This window comes from Neltuma alba, unplaced genomic scaffold (genome assembly GCF_004799145.2).
Source record: "Neltuma alba isolate B1F8T4 unplaced genomic scaffold, ASM479914v2 tig00007802_pilon, whole genome shotgun sequence".
Taxonomy (NCBI): Eukaryota; Viridiplantae; Streptophyta; class Magnoliopsida; order Fabales; family Fabaceae; genus Neltuma; species Neltuma alba.
This window is the reverse complement of record NW_021634867.1, coordinates 1-18,829: the sequence shown is the minus strand read 5'-3', so window position 1 is coordinate 18,829 and position 18,829 is coordinate 1. Positions and strand designations below refer to the sequence as shown.

Here is an 18,829-nt window from a genome sequence, read left to right as displayed (position 1 = left end):
TTAATTAAAATTAATCTCGTGTATCAAAATTAAAATTAAAATTAATCTCAACAGTTTCTCCATTTATACGCATATAATCACATATCAAAGAAATAAATTGATCTGATAATTGATTTACATAAAAGATTTTGAGATATAATATCAATGTCAACCTTGCAATATGCATCCATATATCAAATAAAGCATCTTTAAAAAGAAATATTTTATTTGAATGTAAAGGGAAAGCTTCGAGTGTTTTCGAAAAGCATTAAATAATCACAATCTATTCACAGCATTAAGTATAATCAAATGGATTTTAAATTAGAAAAACTGAAAAAAAAATTCCTAACTGGAAAGTTAATTGTGTAAAAGTAAGTAACAATCTAAATCTTTTGAGTGAGTGCAACCAATCTTTACTAGGTAAAAATTTTATTCAGTGTATGCAACATATCTCAAGGCCTTAGCTATGCGCGTTACAAGATTAAACCAGTAACTTACCACTTAATTTTCATATCATTAGGCTATAAAGTCATGAACATATTAATTATGTGTTCAATATTGTCGCTATGGTTATCATTTCATTATATATTTTTGTCTAATTGTTATAATTGCAATATGTTTACCCTTTAAAATTGGCTAATACAAATTTTGATTTTTTAAGTCTAGTCTCATACAAATTTTTATTTTTTAAGTTTAGTCTCATTTTATTTTTGGTCCATCAAATTTCAAATCATAAGTTTTGATCTTTCAAATTTTTTTTTATTTAAAATATTAGTCTCTATAATCTAATAAAAACTTGAACCATTTTATCCTTTAAAAAAGTAAAATCTATAGTTTGAAATTTGAAGGACTAAAACCAAATGAGAACAAATTTGATGGATGACCAAGAATTATATCAACCCTTTAAAATTTTTAACAATTTTAAAAATTGAACTGTAACGTACGTTGGTTTTAAAAATACAGGGAAGTTCAGGTTAATAATTATTAGAGCTAATAATTGTGATTGAGATATTTGCAAGATGACTAATAGAGCCGCGGGCAAAACCAAAAAACAAAATTACACTGCTGATAATGTATATATTAAAAAATAATTATACTTCGCAAGTAATGATCCACCCAATCTTTGAAAATCTTGAGAAAGTGAAAGCTAAGTTGATTGATAGCATGTTTTGTAGTAAATTATTTTTAGTCATCAAGATGATCATTCATTATGCGAAAAAAAGATTAATGTGATTTTTTAATGAATTTTACATTATATATAATTTGAATATAAAATTAAATTGGTATTTAATAAAAAAATAAATAGCCAGCATAAATGACATGTGTAAAATAATTTTTTTAATACATTGGCTAAGATCATTTTGATTACGTTATTATTTGTCATTAATTAAAGACAAATATATGTATATATTTTAATTTAGTACTCCATCCGATTCAAAATATAACATCAAATTTTCTTAGAGCATTAATATTTTATATAATGAAAATGATAATGTCCTTATAATTAATAAAATTTCAAAAAAGGACATTTTTATTTACTAATTTTCTCTCAGTTTATTTAAAAAACTGACGAAAAAACTCTACTTTGTATATCATTTTTCTAATCAATGTATAATTGCTAAAAAATAAGATATTATATGCTTCGATAATTTTTTTTTATCACTAAGTAACGTAAAAAATTCTTTTTATAATAACCGCGTCAAAATAAAAGGAAAAGAAAAGTAGCTGACCAGAAATCGAACACTTTCAAATTGAAACCCAGAATACCAAAATTATTGCAGAGGATTTATTTGATAAAGTTTACATATGTCACTTTTGGGGATTTGATAACAAGAAAATGCTTCTAGCACAAATATATTCTATACTCACATTTAATTTCTATATTTGATAATATTATATATATTCATCCAAAATAAAAGTCATCTTCCAAATTAAATCCCCTTCACTTGGGCGGGGGCCCTGGTGGCACGGTGAAGTCTGCAAAACATTGAAACAATAGTTAAGGAATACTTGTTTCCAATAGTTAATGTACAAATTTGGCAGCAATATTGTCTCCTGAGTTATTTTAGATTTAATATCGTTGTAAAAGTTTTAAAACATGGCAATGTTGTTGCTCCACTCAGCTTTAAAAAAAAAATTGATATTGAATGTTAACATTTTTAATGATAGGGGTAACATTGCTCAATTTTAACATTTTGATGTTTTGAACTCAAAAATTTTTTTGGAACAACATTGTTCTTTAATGAAAACGTTCAGAATAAAGTTGCACTTTAACCCTTCTTATGAAAGGTTCTCAATTTAGAGCCTTATAATAAAAGAAATTAATCACATTATATAGGGAAAAAAACTAATTCTTATTAGGACTTTACAATGCTCGAATTTAAATTACTCAATAACATAGTACTACCTCCGGTCCTTAATATAAGAGCTAATTAACTAATTTTAGTAGATTAAGAAAATAAGTTAAGTTTATTATTTGTAATAAATATGTGTTGTCTTTTCTAAAATATATTTACTAATCAAATTTATTAGTTAAAACTACCATTATTAGAAGGAATATCTTGAAAAAAAAACTAAATAAATATAAGAGATAAAATGGATTGAGGTCTTATATTTAGAATCAAAATAAAAGTCAAACAAAGTCATATAATAAGAACTGGAGGTAGTACTAGATAGAGAGAGAGAGAGATGAACTTAAGAGTGGGCTTACTTCCGCATTTGAAGCCAGGAGCAAGAGGTTTGCCACAGAAGTTGAAGCAATGCAACACTTTGGGCCAGTCAAGCAGATCTTCTATGGTCTCGTTTGGTGGGATTACTGTTCATAGTGCCCCACACTCATTAATTAAACTATATACTATAGGAATTTTATTATGAAAGAAATTTTACCCAATTCTTTCATGTTATAAGATTTTTGGCATATGACTATTTAGGAAAAATTCCTTTTTGAAGTAGCTATGTTTTTTTCTTAATTTTTAATTTGATACTTATGTATTTTTTCTTTTAATTAAATTTTTGAATTTATTCTATTAGGACCGTTAGTCCTGGTACAAAGAGTAACAAAGCTAATATAGAGCAAAGTTATAGAAGCTAATGGTGATAATAGAGCAAAATTAAAAAATTTAATTTAAGAGAGAAGAACACATGAATATTAAATTAAAAATTGAAGAAAATTATAGGTACTTACAAGATACTCTCAATTGATATTTGAGCATTATATATTAAATTAAAAAAATGAAGATAATAACTTTCCTAACATTTTGGCCAACAAAAACAAACTACCGAAAATAATATTTTTGAATCACAGCAATGTAATGAGTTGTGAAAATATAATATACTTACCAAGGTGGCGAGAGAGTTTGGAGCAAACGCAAGGAACATTGGCTAACTTAATTTCATTGCAACATCGATCATTAGGATCCTGTATTGGGGCATTCCCCTTGTGCATGAAAACCAGACACTCTATTTGTAAGCCTCGAAGATCTCTTTCACAATCTTCTCCTTCTGCTACGCCTGCCATTATTATTCCCATCACTCCCACCACAACACATAACACCACTAATTTCATCTTCAAGTTCTTCATCATTTTCATGTTTGATCCATCCATTTTGACTAGATCTCTTCAATCTCGGATGGAATCTATATACATGTGTGTGTGTGTTGGGGGGGGGGGATTAAATGTTTGTATTAATATGGAAGAAGGAGGTGCGTGCATGGTTCATAATGGTGATTTAATGTTGTGAGATTTTTTGTCTATAAAATAGTAAAGTTTTGGGATTTGGTTTTAATGCAATATCCAAGCAATTAATGAGAAAAATTATGGATTTGGATCCTACATAGCAATTTGCTTTTTAGGGTGTGTTTGGATGAAACCAAACCGTGGTTTGAAAAAGTGATTCTGGAGAATAGATTCTGGAAAAAATAGATTCTGTGAAGAATAGATTTTGTAAAAAAGTGATTTTGAGAAGTGAGAGTGTTTGGATAGTTGTTATCAGAAGCACTTTTTATATATACAAATTACTAAAAAAAAGACATAAGTTAATATGATAATTACAGAAAAAATAGATTTTATGATATATTTTAATTTGAAGAAATAAAATTGTTAATAATATGTTTTTTACCAACATAATTAATAATACATAAGATAATATAATTAATAAATAATTAATGTCTATATATATTTATAAAATATAAGATTAAATATATTTATAAAAAATATGTTTATAAAAAAAATAACAAGATACATATCATATAGGCCCTCACACTCTCCCTTTTTTCTCCAAAAGCAAAAAAATTTTGCTTTTTCCAAAACCATGGTTTTGGAGTCAAAACCATGGTTTTGACCCAAAACCATGGTTTTGGTTTTTGGAGAGGCTGTTTGGGTAGCATTTTCCCCAAACCATGGTTTGGGTCCCCAAACCATGGTTTGGGGTGCTATCCAAACAGAGCCTAATATAACTCACTTATAACGCATTCGCGTTTCGTGCTCAGCGCTTTAATTTTTTTTTGGCTTTATTTTTGCTTTTTTTAATTTTTGTTTGCTACAAAAAAAAATTATACGAACTCAAAATTTTAATATAAAAACTGTTTTGAAATTTAATGTAGTCTTAAATATAAGACCATAATCCATTTTTCTTTATATATATATATATCTATTTTTTAAAGATAGTTCTTGTAATAGCTGTACATATTAAAGATTTAATCAATTGGTGATTCTAGTTAATATGCATTATTAGCAAAAATACTTTAGGAAAAAACAACATTTATTTATTAGAAATAACTAATTTAGCTAATTTTCTTAATATATTCGAATTAGTCAAACTAACTCTCATATTAAGGATAAGAAAAAGTATGTATTGAAATTATTTTTGATTAAGGTTTATCTAGTACTTTAAAATATTTTTTTAGGTGTTTTCAATACCTTAAAATATTTTATGATTCATTTAATATCTTAAAATATTTTTCACATGCATTTAATGTCTTAAAATATTTTTTATTTCGTGATATTATATCACAAAATATTTTAGAATACTAAATAAATCATAAAAGACTCTAGAATACTAGACCCTAGAATTTTTTTTTTAGGTAGGCCCAATCACAAAGTATTTTAGAATAATGACCGCATATGAAAAAATATTTTAGAATACTAGATGAACTATAAAATACTTTAGAATACTGGATTTTTAAATATTTTTTCAAATATGTTGTCATAAAATACTTTAGAACACTAAATACGCATGAGAAAATATTTTAGGATATTATAAAATACTTTAAAATATTGAACATATCTAAAAAATATTTTAGAATATTAGATAAACCTTAACTAAAAATAATTCTAATAAATATATTTTTTTTGTAGTGAAAAAGAAACAAATAGAAAAAATAAAGGTCCCTCACTATACTGCTCAGCACTCCGTGCTCATCAAGATTATGAGCATGGAATGCAGATCCCACTAATAATTCATTCTTGTCTGTCAAGGAATGTATTAAATTAACAATATTTTAAAAATTTATTCTTATTAAAGTTTTCTCTCTCTATATTTATAAATTATTCTTATATCTCTCCCTTCTCTCTCGTACCAATGACAATTAAATAAGGATTAAAAAATAAGTATTAAATATATTATAAGTGAGTTACATTTAGAACTAAAACTTTCCTTTATAAGGACTTATATTTAGAACCAATGTGTTATATGTTCATTCAAATTATTGATTTTGTCCCGTTCTATGATTTTTTTTTTTGCCAACTTGTCCCATTCCATGATACTCTCTAATCTTGTTTATAAGTTACTTTTAACATGTTTTACTTGAATCAATAAAAACATCAAATTTCATTAATTATGTCTTAAAATTCAATAATTTTTTAGTTTTATCCCATATATACACTATCCAAACAATACTCCTTTTGATCTTATTTATAAGTTTTAAATTTGAAGAGAGGTATGATCTATTTCAGAAACTTCAATTTAGGTTTGTATCAACATTTAATGCATTTTTAAATTTTTTCTTAATTATTTATTGTCTCTTCTCTTCCACACACTCTTTCGTTTTATTTCCCCATACATTTTCTTTTATTATATTTTTATTTATTATAAATGCATATTAAGAAACAAAATCATATTTCTTACATATTTATTATGTTTAACTAATTTTAATTAATATTTTGTCACTCCAATACAAATAGTTTATTTGGAGTGGTCAGAGGAATTAATAATCTACACAATAATAAATTAATGTAAAATAATACAGTTATGCTAAAAATTTTAATGAAGTACAGTGACTTATAAATAGAATTGTATCAGTGTAAATTAAATTAAATAATACATACAACAGTTTATATCCAGCAAAATGTAAAGTAGATAATGACATAAAATGAAAAGACACAATGCCCAAAACCAAGACAGGCATTTAAAACCATGAAAATTCACAAGCCAGGCCACTTTTCGCTAATTGGCTTTCTATGAAATTATCTCATAGTATTTCGGCAAAAAAGAAACTATCCGACCGTATAAAAGTAGGTTTGAGCATCATATATATATATATATATATATATATATATATATTCAATTAATGATGTAAATTGTACTGCAAATTAGATCTTCTATTTAGAAGTGAAAGTAGTCGCTGTGAAAATGTTAGTGTAATAGCCCTACTGACATAAATTTAATTAGGACAAATTATGATATATTTTAATATATATTATACTATCTACAAATCAACATAAAAAGTCTTGACGGATACACTTTTACCTTTAGTATATTAATAAAAATAAACTTAATCTGCTATTTAACATTAGCCCAATTGGCATCATACTTAGTTGACTTAAATTTCATAAAACGAAACTCTTATATTCTATTTATAATATGAATTAAGTGAGACAAGTCGCCTTCTAAGTTCTGATAACTAGGGCCTTGTAGCCTAATAACAAAACGGTCTTTTTTTAATGTAAATTCAAAGTATTTTCAGGTCATTTTGGATTTGAAACTAATATCTGTGGAGCCAGAAGTGTTATAGTCTTTTCAACAAATGTGTTTTTCAGAATTTGAACTTGCGTTCTCCTCCTAAAACTGTCTTTTTAAGTGTAAGGTTATAAGTTTGGATATCCTTATGTCCCCTTCTAATAATCCTTATTTAATGTCTTGATGTCGTATAAATCATATGTGAGTGCAAATAGAAAAAGTACAACGTAGCTCACAAAAACAGAATTAGGTTTCAAATTAAAAAAAAAAAAACGAAACAGCCAATATTATTGCAGACGATTTTATTTCATGAAGTTTAGAAGCTGCTTTCACTATATAAGTATTATATATCTCATCGTCCAACATGCCCTATCTACCAAATCTTCACATGGGTGGTGGCCCTGGGGGAACTGTGAAATCTGAAAAACATTAAAAATAATAGTTAAAGACCAATAATGATGATTAATAATTTGGGAATGGGTGGGTATTTCTTTTAGAAATTAAAAGGTTTCTTATAATGAAAAATAAATAAATATATTGAAAGAATTAATTTTCATTTAGACCTCACAAATATTGAATTTGAAATAATGAGCAAAGTACTTACGTGCACATTTGAAGCCAGGCTGAAGAGGTTTGCCGCAAAACTTAAAGCAGTGCAACACTTTGTTCAGTCAAGCAGATCTTCTATGGTAGAATTGGGTGGCATCTCTGTTCACAATAATATACCACCACATATCCAAATTAATTACTATCTCCAGTCTTTAATATAAGACCGAACTAATTAATTTAGATAGATTAAGAAAGCTAAATAAATTACTTTAAATATTTATATTTATCGTTTTTTTCTAAACTAATTTGCCTAACTTATAAATTGATATATAATCAAATGATATACATAAGTATTTCAAAGACATCATGTAACATATGCTATAATAAATTCATTATTTAACCTCTTTAATTTTTTTAAATTAGTTAATTAAGTATTATATTAAAGACCGGGGATAATACTTAATAAATCTATATGTTGAGGTCAGATTCTTTTGGAAAATGAATTACATAGAATTCTTAATGTAAACTAACGTTCTTTGCAAAAACTGTAACATCCCAATTTTTATTATTATTATTATTATTATTATTCCTAGTGTTTAGTTAAGTTTAGAAGGAGTTTAATGCTTGATAAATGAGTTTTATTCTCCATTTATTTAAGAAAAGAGAATTATTGAAAATAAGATTTATAAAATATGTATATGGAAATTACTGAATAATAATAATAATAAAACGGATTAAAAAAAAAAGGGAAAAAACGGGGTACAAACTATAATTTTGTCCCATTTTAATATGGGGTCTTTAACTGGAATTTATGCCAAAATATTATTTTAACCGTTGGAGGGGCCAGAGAGAGAAACATTTCGACGTCTTTCTTTTTCACCTTCTCCGGCGCTTTCTCTTATTTTTTCCAGTAGGGTTTCAACTTTGCAGATCATTTTGGTAAGCTAAATGACTTCTTTTCATTAAACTCTCTTCATGAAAGTTTTTCCACTCATCTAAATCTATCTAATGATGATAGTTTTATACTGTTTAGAGATAATTTTTGGGTTTAGGGTTTGAAGCAAGTGTTGAGTTTTGATGATAGATAAGCATAGTATTGTAGAGCTATTTTAGTAGATCATTTCTATCAGTTTAGTTTTATTTATTGACTGACCTAATATTTTTAAATGAATTATTTTAGTTAAACAGATATTTATTTATGAAAAATATGATATTTATACCATGAAACTGTTGATTAAATTATTTACTTAGATGCATTTGATGTATATTGAATTTCTAATGGTTGGTTTTTGAGATTTAAAGTTAAAACAGGATTTTGAATTTTAAATATTATATTTTCAGATTTTAAAATTTGAGAAAAATCTGTATTAAAGTAAATAATTTGAAAGGTTTAAATGAAAATTTTGGATTGTGAGGATATATAAATTTTGTGCTAAAAGACTTAATTATGGGTTATGAGAGGTTTGGGTTTAGCATAGAATTAGAAATTTTAACTTATATATATATGTTTTAGTTTAAGTAATTAATTAAATAGCTTGTGTATTGATATGTAAATGTATTGGTTGTGTAGATTAAATTATTGGGCTATTGGTATGAGCACGGGGTTAACCTTGTGGTAATACTTGTTCTAGACAAGAGGTAACCACTTTCCACTTATTATTCATGCTTGTAGGTTGTTTGTGATTAATTTTGAATTATAAGGAATTTATGAAATATTATTGAATTATGATGTGAGCTATGAAAGTATGTTGTTATTGAAATTGTCTTGTGAGACTTTTGTTGCAAAAGATATATGTTTACTATTATGATGATCTCAGGTATTATGAGTTAATTGAAAAATGGAAAATCCCAATTGACTTTTACATGATGATTTTTTTTATGAATGCAATATTTTGAGTGTTGATATATGAGAGGTGACGGATGTTGATGATGGGTACCATAACAAAGAGGATATAAGGGGGTGAATGATGTACATTTGAGGATATAAGGTGGTAGGGCCATCATGTGTACATTGATTGGTCCTTTGGCCCAATTATTCATTATAGGGCATTGACACCCTACTAGTAGACTAGAGGGGGAACCCATGGTCCGGTCTTGTGCTCTGCGGATTTTGGCCAGTCCATATCACTTGATCGGTGAGCTTGTCTAATTACCAGTCACATGGATGAGGATTTAGCCCATGGGTTTAGTCAGAGGATATAAGGTGGGTGGATATAAGGGAGGTGAAAAGATTATTGATTGTACTTTTTATATGCTTTGACAATATGAAATTTGTTGGAATACTATGAATTTGCAATTGTCTCACTTGATACGTCACGAGCACTTACTTGTATGCTTGATAAGTAAGATTGTTGGTTACTGAGACTTTTGTCTCACCCCGTTGATTTAACACTTTTCCAGGTGATAGTTCCCGTTCGGGTCAGTCAGGGAAGGTTCCGGAAGCTTAAGCTGCTATTGCAAAATTGTAGCGCTTCCACTCTTTTGTTTGTGTTGGATAGATGTATATTGCCATGATAGGGCCCATTCCACATACTCTGATATGCTGGTAGAAGGCCGGAGGCCTTTAGGCATTTGCATGTGATTTCTTTTGTTTGATATAAGTGGTGAATCCACAGTGATCTTTGATATCAAATGACTTTTGATTTTGTTGAAAGTTATGAAAGGTACTATTTAGTAAAATCATGTTATGGGCTTATGGTTGAAAATGATATTCTAGATTTATAATACCCAAAGCCCTATCCATTATGAATATCTTTTTACACGCAGTTAATTTAGAAAAGTTCTTTTAACCATGATAGACATATTTATGGATTGGTTTAATTCTTTTTCTAACATGGTTAATCTCATATGATTTAGGATGTTTATATAACCATGATAGTATTTCTCAATATTTTTACAAAGTTTCTTTTCTATCATGGTTAACTTTTCAATATTGATTAATTTATAAGTGTAGTAGTTTCGTTGTTACAAAAACCAAATCCACACACAACAAATTAACCATATATTGACAGCAAAAAATCAGCAGAGATGTTTCTGTTATAGGTTAAACGCTTCAATATACGGAAGAGATAAAGCAACCATCTTCAAGAAACACGACACCAAACCAATTAAAGTCACGAAGGAAAAAAAAAAAAAAGGAAATAATTTATAAGAAACATCGCAAAAATAGACCTTAAAATAGGAAAATTACAAATAAAGACTTATTATAACATTAGTATTGATTTTTACAACAATAAGCCTGCTAGCCTGTCATTCGGGTTGGCATTGGTGCGGGCCACTCTAGCCTGCACCGCCTTGAGCCCACTCCATCCTGGGCGAGCCTACTTTTCTTTTTTAAATTTTTTTTTATTTTCATGCAATCCTAATATATTATGCAATATAGTTGGAGGATTTTGATCCTCAAATTTCATATCGACATCGCCTCATTTATGTAATTGCATATGTAATACATACATAAAAGATCTACTTAATTAATTTGGATAAGAAAAATAGTCAAATTAATTATTTAGAAAAAATATTTATTAATTTTTCTAAAATATCTTTTCAAATTATAAATTAATCCTCACATTATTTTATTATAACCCACTACTTAAGTTCAAAACTTCAAGTCCAATTTTAATATTTCATACTAAGTTCAACCTATGCAAATAACAATAATTTTTTTTAAAAAAATTTAGGCTAGTCGGGGCGTTATTTCAGCCCACACCTTTACGGGCTGACCCGTATTCGCACCGCCAACCCGCATTACTGGCTCTACAATTAATAAGCATATGACAACAATTTTTATGAACGGGTCCTTGTATATAATTTTTTAATTTTCAAGATTTTTTTAATGACTTTTCCAAATTTATATTACTTCCTCGTGCCGAATATTCAGCATGTTTTATGATATAACGTATTTTGACTAAAAACAAACTTTTTTCACTCAGTATCCTCAATTAATTATAAAATCTAATTAATTAAATAAACTTATCTAACTAATAGTTTTTATTGTTTGATAATTTTAAGACTTTATAAGAAATAAAGTAACTGATTGTAACTAAACATTTTATTGCCATAAAGTAGTTAATTGAAACTTATAAAAGGGATAACAAAGAAAGAGTACAATACTCCTTTGGTTCTGCTTATTATAGAGCAGAGAGAGAAGAAATTTTTTAGTTCTATTTATAAGGTATAGAGAGAAATTTTTCAAATGAATGTATAATTTTATTCTTCATTTATTGTTGTATTGGCTTTGTTTTTAGTTGGTATAGTAGATATTAAACATGGATAGATTGAAAAACTGTTAAATTTCAAGATAGAGTTAATAAAATTTAAAATTTTTTTAAGTTTGTATGAAACATATTGAAGAAAGTGATCTATAAATAGGATCAGATAAATACTTACCAATACGGCGTAAGAGTTTGGAGCAAACGCAGGGCACATCAGCCTTCTTAATTTCATTGCAACAACGATCATTAGGGTCCTGCAATGGAGGCACACCTTTGTGCATATAATAGAGACACTCTATTTTTCTAAACCCCAAAGATCTTCTTCACAATCTGCACCTTCTGCTGCATAGTGATCTCCTATCATTATTCCTATCACTCCGGCCCACAACAAAACATAACGCTAATTTCATCTTCAACTTCTTCTTCATCATTTTCCTGCTATTGCGTCGATCTTCAATCTCCTCTTCGCTTCTTCTCTTTCGTGTCAATCTTGGTGTTTTATATATGGATGGGGCTTAAATGTTTGTATTAATGGAGGAGGTAGATCATGCGTGCTTGGTTAATAATGGTGGTTTAATGTTATGAGTTTTTTTTTTGTCTGTATAATAGTAAAGTTTGGGATGTGGTTTTAATGGAATATATCCAAGCCGTTAATGAGAATAATTATTATGTATTTTGATCCAATATATGTTCATCTAAATTATAGATTTTTTTTTTGTCCCGTTCATCATTAATGCACGACATAAAATGGTTACAATATCTAAGCTTCTTTTTGGTATTTTAATTTTTGTGTAAATCACGAGACGCATGAAAAGTGAAAACATTTTAATATTCAAAACATTTAATTAATTTCATCAATCTCTTTAATATTCCCCACTTTAATTTGCCACGTTCTTTCAGTACTAACCTTTAAATCTTTCTGTATGTCTTCAATATTTCCCTCCATAATTCCCCTCTATAATTCTGGTATTACAGGTGCTTATCAAATCTGAGGATCCCACCAGAGCCTAAAAGATAGTTCTCGTTGGCCCAAAATGAAAAAAAGAAAAAGAAAAGAAAAGGTTCTCATGATGAAGATAAAATGTAAAAGAAAAATTAATGTACGTGTGCATATGTATCATTCATTTATTTATTATTACTACAGATTTACCTATTCAGGTTATTAATTATCTGTTTTCTTTTATTGAATCCATATATTCTTGTCCTATTAATTAAGCGTTTCATCATGCGCATTGCAGGTTATTATAGATTGAATAAAAGCAAAATATTCGGTTTATTACAACAAAATGCTGATTTTATAAACAAACAAAACAGAGTGTCTAAAAGCAAGCCATGTACGTAAACTAAAGTAATGATATTAATCACAATCACAAGCGGCTTATTGGTTTTCTGTAGAAATTATCCCATAGTAAATTAAGTAGCTGGATTTGTACTGTGCATGATATGCTAGTACCATTAATATATGCCAGGTATCAACTTTATGATATATAGATTAAGGGGCTGTTTGGGTGAAACAAAAAACACTTTCAAAGAGTATTTTTATGTTAATTGAGATAAAACTTTTCTCACATACTTACTTCGTATATCATAAAATTATTTTTAAATCCACGGTTTTGGTTTCTACCCAAACATCTTTTAAAAAGTACTTTTATGCAAGTTAAGACAAAACTAATTTCTTATACTTATTTCATATACCATAAAATTACTTTTAAAATTATGATTTGATTTCTATGCAAACAATCACTAATTACAAATAATGCCAAAAGTGCTTTCATTTTCTTCTCATATAATGTACGTATCAATTAATTCCATTTAATGCACCAATAAAAAGAGCACAATTTACTTATAATTTTTACAATCTAATTTTTTTGCAGGTTTTCTTTTTAATTTCATATATAACTCAAGATACGCATGAAAACATTATAAATTTATAATATATTATATTCAATATTTTGCAATGAAACAACCAAACAAGATTAACAATTTAAATTAGTGATGAAAAAATTAACTCTATAATTTTCATTACTAATAATTTTGTAACAGATTATTAGCAATAGAAAATTTGCGTCATTAATCCATTGTTTTTAAGTGGGGCTATAACCCAAGTAAGGGTTATTATAGTCAATCAAAGAACATTATCATTCAATTCTAATATAGGTTACTAACTTACTGTTAGTTATAATTCATGGATAATAGGTTACCAAGATTTCACATCACATCACATCACACTATTAGGAGCCCATTTTCTGATTTCGTGAACTGTATATCTCAATTCTATGATTGTCTAACCAACAAGCAGCTTCTACCATATACAATCCATATAATAATAATAATAATAATAATAATAATAATATAAACCAGAACAAATTAGTGTATCTTTCTTCCAAAAACATAGCCGTCTTCCGATCTTCACTTTGCTGGGGGTCCAGTTGGTGGGACGGTGAAATCTATGAAAAGAAAAGAAAAGAAATCCTTTGTAAATAAATATGGAATTACAATTCATTATTAATATAATATATTTGAATTTCAGCCATTATTTTTTTGCCAACAATTTCAGCCATCAATTGATTTATACACATTTATAACTTTGCTGGTAAAAAAATTGATTTACACACGTAAAATATTTCACGTAAAACAGAATGGATATAAATTTTTTTTGCCAGCGAATATAAAATTATTTTTTCATAACACCGCTTAAATTTTTAATAACTGTTAAAATTTTTATTGTTGGTTGAAGTACACAGCATGTTCTTATTACTCCTGCCTACAATACAAGTCTGATTTAAGCACCACATATAGACAAAAAATAGTAACAATAAAAAGAAGTTACATCATTAAAGATATCTATCAAAAAAAGTTTGTAATACTTCCCATCTCAAATCTACCACATTAAAAGTCAAAACTACATTAATTACATCGAATTAATTACTTATAATATTTAATTGTATATAGAAAGGCAAAATAGAAAAAAAGACATTAAGTGTTCTAATTATTATTAAACTATACTTATATTTTGGCTCAAATTAGTCAAGTACATTATTAACAGAAAGAATATAAATTGATATAATGATGAAAAGTTTGAAATGGCAAAAAAAAAAAAAAAGAAGAAGCCAATACTGCCTCTGGATTTTAATAGAAAGCTTAGTTGACTAATTTTAGGTGATTAAGGAAATTACTAACTTTAAAGTATTTATATTTATTATTTTTCTCTAAACTAATTTACCTCACTTATAAATTGATATACAATCCAATGATACAAATAAATATTTAGAGAGACAATGTAACATATGTTATAATTAAGTAATTTAGTAACTTTCTTAATCTCTCCAAATGAGTCAAATAGATCTTATATTAAGAATCCAATGTAAGTAGTACTATCTTTGGTCCTTAATTAATCTTACCTCTGTTTCTAATTATAAAACCTTGTTTGTATCTACAAACAAGGTCTTATAATTACGACCGGAGGTAGTATAAGAGTTAGTTTGACTTTAATTTGGTTTTAAATATAAGACTTTAATCAATTTTGTTTCTCATATTTATCTATTTTTTTTCCAAAACAGTCTTTATAATAGTTGCACATGTTAAATATTTTATCAAATAACGCTTGATTAGCAAAAGTATTTGAGGAAAAATAACACCTATTTATTACAAATAACTAACTTAACTAATTTTTTTAGTCTACTCAAATTAGTCAACTAGCTCTTATATTAAAGATATGAGGTAGTATAATTTATTAAATGAGTGTATGAAAAAAATAGGGACTTACGTCCACACTTGAAGCCAGGAGGTAGGGGTCTGCCACAGAAGTTCAAGCAATTCAACACTTTGTACCAGTCAAGCATATCTTCTATGGTATAACCTGGTGGTATTACTGTTCACAGGCCAACAATCCAAACGTATTATTAGAGTCCATATTCCTTTTCTTTCCCCTTTAAAAAAGTGATTATGAAATTTTTGAGAGAGAATTCCCAAAAAAAAAATTTTAAAATTACTAAATCCTAAATAATAAATCCTAACACAGTTGTGTTGTTATTTGTAAATTCAGTATCGTCAAAATCTATTAAACTACTGTTTCCAAATTTGATTTATAATTTAGTAATTTCATGATTTTTTTTTTGGTGAGATTCTCCCTAATTAATAATTAATAATGGGCGCAAACGTATGTAGTTGCAAGGATATTTATACAGTGGCCTTCAATTTGGAGAGAAAACGATAAAATTCCTGTGATTTTTTTAATACCTATTTATATGATATTCCCTAAAACAATGTAATGACAAAGCATTATTCCACTCAAAACAGCCACAAAATATTACTATTTTGATGTTTTGTAATGACATTTTTATTTAACGGCAGCCAAACGTTCATCCACTGCTCATTTTTTAATTTCATATTGACAATATTATTTGAAACTTGGGCTCTATTTAAAGCAAATAACGTACGTTTTTAAAGTACTTAAATAATAAGACTTTAATTTTAGGGATCAAACTAAATGTATTTAATAATTTTCACAGCCAAAATTTCAGATCGAAACAAAAATTATATTAATTATCTTAAATTTTACAAAATCTTACACTTGAGAAAAATCCAAAATTATTCTTTTTTTGGTTTATATTCATCTATTTCCTAAGATTTTTTTCTGGCCATTAAATTATCTTCCAAATTACATATACTGAAATGCATGAATTCAGGATATCACTATCACACAATCAAACAACAACAGAGAAATATGACCATCATGAAACCACACACTGACCAAAAATTTTTCTCATTTGAGGTTAAAGAGCCTAAATACGAAAAGATACGGCAACCATCTTCAAGAAACATAACACCAAACGAAAGAGCGAAAGATAAAGAAAAACAGAACCATGAAAACGCAAGCTTTAACTTATCATACGTACTGATTTTCTGGGTGAGTTTGGAGCAGACGCAGAGTATATTGGCCTCATGAATCGCTCTGCAACATCGACCATTAGGGTTTTGCATTGCAGGAACCCCCTTGTGCATGTAATAAAGACACTCTATTTCTAGCCCTATCAGATCAGATTGGCATTCTTCACCTTCTGAAACTTCTGCAGTACCTGTGATGATCATTATTCCCAGAACCCACAACAAAACTTTCACGAACAACTTGATTCTCATGTTTGATCGTTCTGGAACTTTGGTTGGATATGTGTGTGTGTGTGTGGGCTAGTAGCTGGTGTTTTGATGAATGTGAGTTTTAATGGAGGAAGAAGGAGGGTAAGAGGTTTAAGAGAGTGTTTTTATGGGCTGAGGTTTTGAGTATTGAAGTTTTGGAATGTTTTTAATGGAACTTGGACAAAATGAGGAAGATTGTTAAGCGTGTTTCTTAGCCTTTACGACACGGTGATTGCTATATCAGATGTTCAATTAGATAAGAAAACAAAAATTAAGAACGTTGTTTTCTAGTTTTCTGAGTATGGTTTTCGTGCTACATGTACATGTTAGTTAATTGTTTGGAAGTAATTAAATTAAAATATATTAATACTTTACATGATTTGGATAATTAATTATCTTATATAATTGTTTGGTTCTTTTTATAAGTTTCACTAGCAAAAGAAAAACCTTAAATATAATATTCCTAAATTTAATAACATTCTACTCTTCCACTTCTTAACATAAGACCTAATTAACTAATTTAAGTAGATTAAAAATGTTAGTTAAATAAGTTAATATGATATTTTTTTAAAAAAATATTTTAAACATCTTTCTTAATTTTCTTTCCATTTCTTATTTGATTATTATTAGGAAAATATCAATAGGATTAATTTAGAAGAAAATTGATAAACATGTGAAATATGTTTTATATATAGAACCAATATTAACTCCATAATTAGCTCTTATATTAAGGACCAGAGAAGTGATTTACAGTTAGAGCTGTCAATAAGGGCCAGCTCGGCCCTAAAGGGCTAGCCCTTGAAGGGCCAGGGCCTAAAAGGGCCGGCCCTTTAAAGCACATACCTTAAAATTATCTAATTATTAAAGCCCGGCCCTTAGGCATGTGGGCTCATGACTTAAAAGGACTGGCCCTTTTATGTTATTTTTTAAAATTTAAATTCTTTTTAATTATTTTAAAATAAAAAATAAAACAACAAAACTTCTAAGATTTTTTATTCAAATTATAAATATAAGTAAATAAATTAGTGGTGTATAGAAAAAAAAAATTAAATGCCAATAAACTATTGTCCAAAATAAAAAAAAATCAAAATCTAACAAAACACGAAAAACAGAAAGATAAAACCTGGCAGTTAAAGATTAACAATATCAACATAATTATTATCTTTATCTTCATTTTCATCAGTATCATCAAGATCAGCAATATTTGATTGTTCTTTACTACAAGTGAGCTCTTCTTTAGTGATAAAAATATTAAGATTTTTGTCTTCATTTACCTTATCTGAAATAAAACTATGCAGTAGTTATAAGTACAAATAAGAACTTGAACATTTGTTCGAATAAGAAAAGTTTTACACTTTGTTAAGATATGTAAACCGATGGTAAATGAAGATCTACTAGCTATTATGGTGATTAAAATGTTAAGAATATCAGTTACCATTTTTGAAAGAATTGAAAATTGATTTTAATTGTTCTTCCACAAATCCAAGACGTTTAATTCTTTTCAATTATCTAGCTTGAGTATTGACTCTTCTAGGTATTTTTCTAATTTAAACTTATTCATAAAAGACTAATCTATAACTTTATAAATATATTGATAATAATTAAAAAAATAGACGGGCTTAAAAGGGCTAGCTCTTGGCTCTAAAAGGTTGACCCTTTTATTTTTAAGCCCTATAAGGCTAGCCCTTTTAAGTCTAATTTTTTTTTTAAACCACCTAAAATAATTAAAATTCGAATATTGTTAGCCTCAATGGAGGATAACTCGTTTTTTGCAATTACATGGACTTGAGTTTAAGATCTCATGCTTTACGTAGCCGAAGTCCCATCAATGCCCGTCGGTTTCGGTTTACGACAGTTGTTATAAATCAATCGCCTTGTTGTTCGATTTTTGAGACTTTTTTTTTTTGGTTTTAAACGGTGCTAATAAAATCTGGGTTGGGCTTTGTGATTAACAGAATTTGGGCTGGGTTTTGTGATTAAGAGCAACAATGGGCCCTC

The 18,829-nt window shown here is 27.7% G+C and overlaps 2 protein-coding genes and 1 long non-coding RNA gene across 3 annotated transcripts; 1 reads left to right on the top strand and 2 right to left on the bottom strand.

Annotated features, from left to right (window-relative positions):
- Positions 1–1,921: 1,921 nt before the first annotated feature.
- LOC114753231 (uncharacterized) lies at positions 1,922–3,583 on the bottom strand. The gene is made up of 3 exons (XM_028941894.1): positions 3,319–3,583; positions 2,690–2,794; positions 1,922–1,956 (listed from the first exon to the last, which is right to left on the bottom strand). Exons 1-3 carry the CDS (start codon positions 3,581–3,583, stop codon positions 1,922–1,924), a joined length of 405 nt encoding a protein of 134 aa, XP_028797727.1.
- A 4,805-nt stretch (positions 3,584–8,388) lies between these two features.
- LOC114753230 (uncharacterized) lies at positions 8,389–9,949 on the top strand. The gene is made up of 3 exons (XR_003740980.1): positions 8,389–8,423; positions 9,055–9,122; positions 9,885–9,949. It is a non-coding gene; the product is annotated as an uncharacterized LOC114753230 (long non-coding RNA).
- A 3,947-nt stretch (positions 9,950–13,896) lies between these two features.
- On the bottom strand, positions 13,897–16,943 carry LOC114753224 (uncharacterized). Its single transcript, XM_028941887.1, has 3 exons — positions 16,594–16,943; positions 15,462–15,566; positions 13,897–14,142 (listed from the first exon to the last, which is right to left on the bottom strand). Exons 1-3 carry the CDS (start codon positions 16,832–16,834, stop codon positions 14,105–14,107), a joined length of 384 nt encoding a protein of 127 aa, XP_028797720.1. The 5' UTR covers positions 16,835–16,943; the 3' UTR covers positions 13,897–14,104.
- Positions 16,944–18,829: the final 1,886 nt, after the last annotated feature.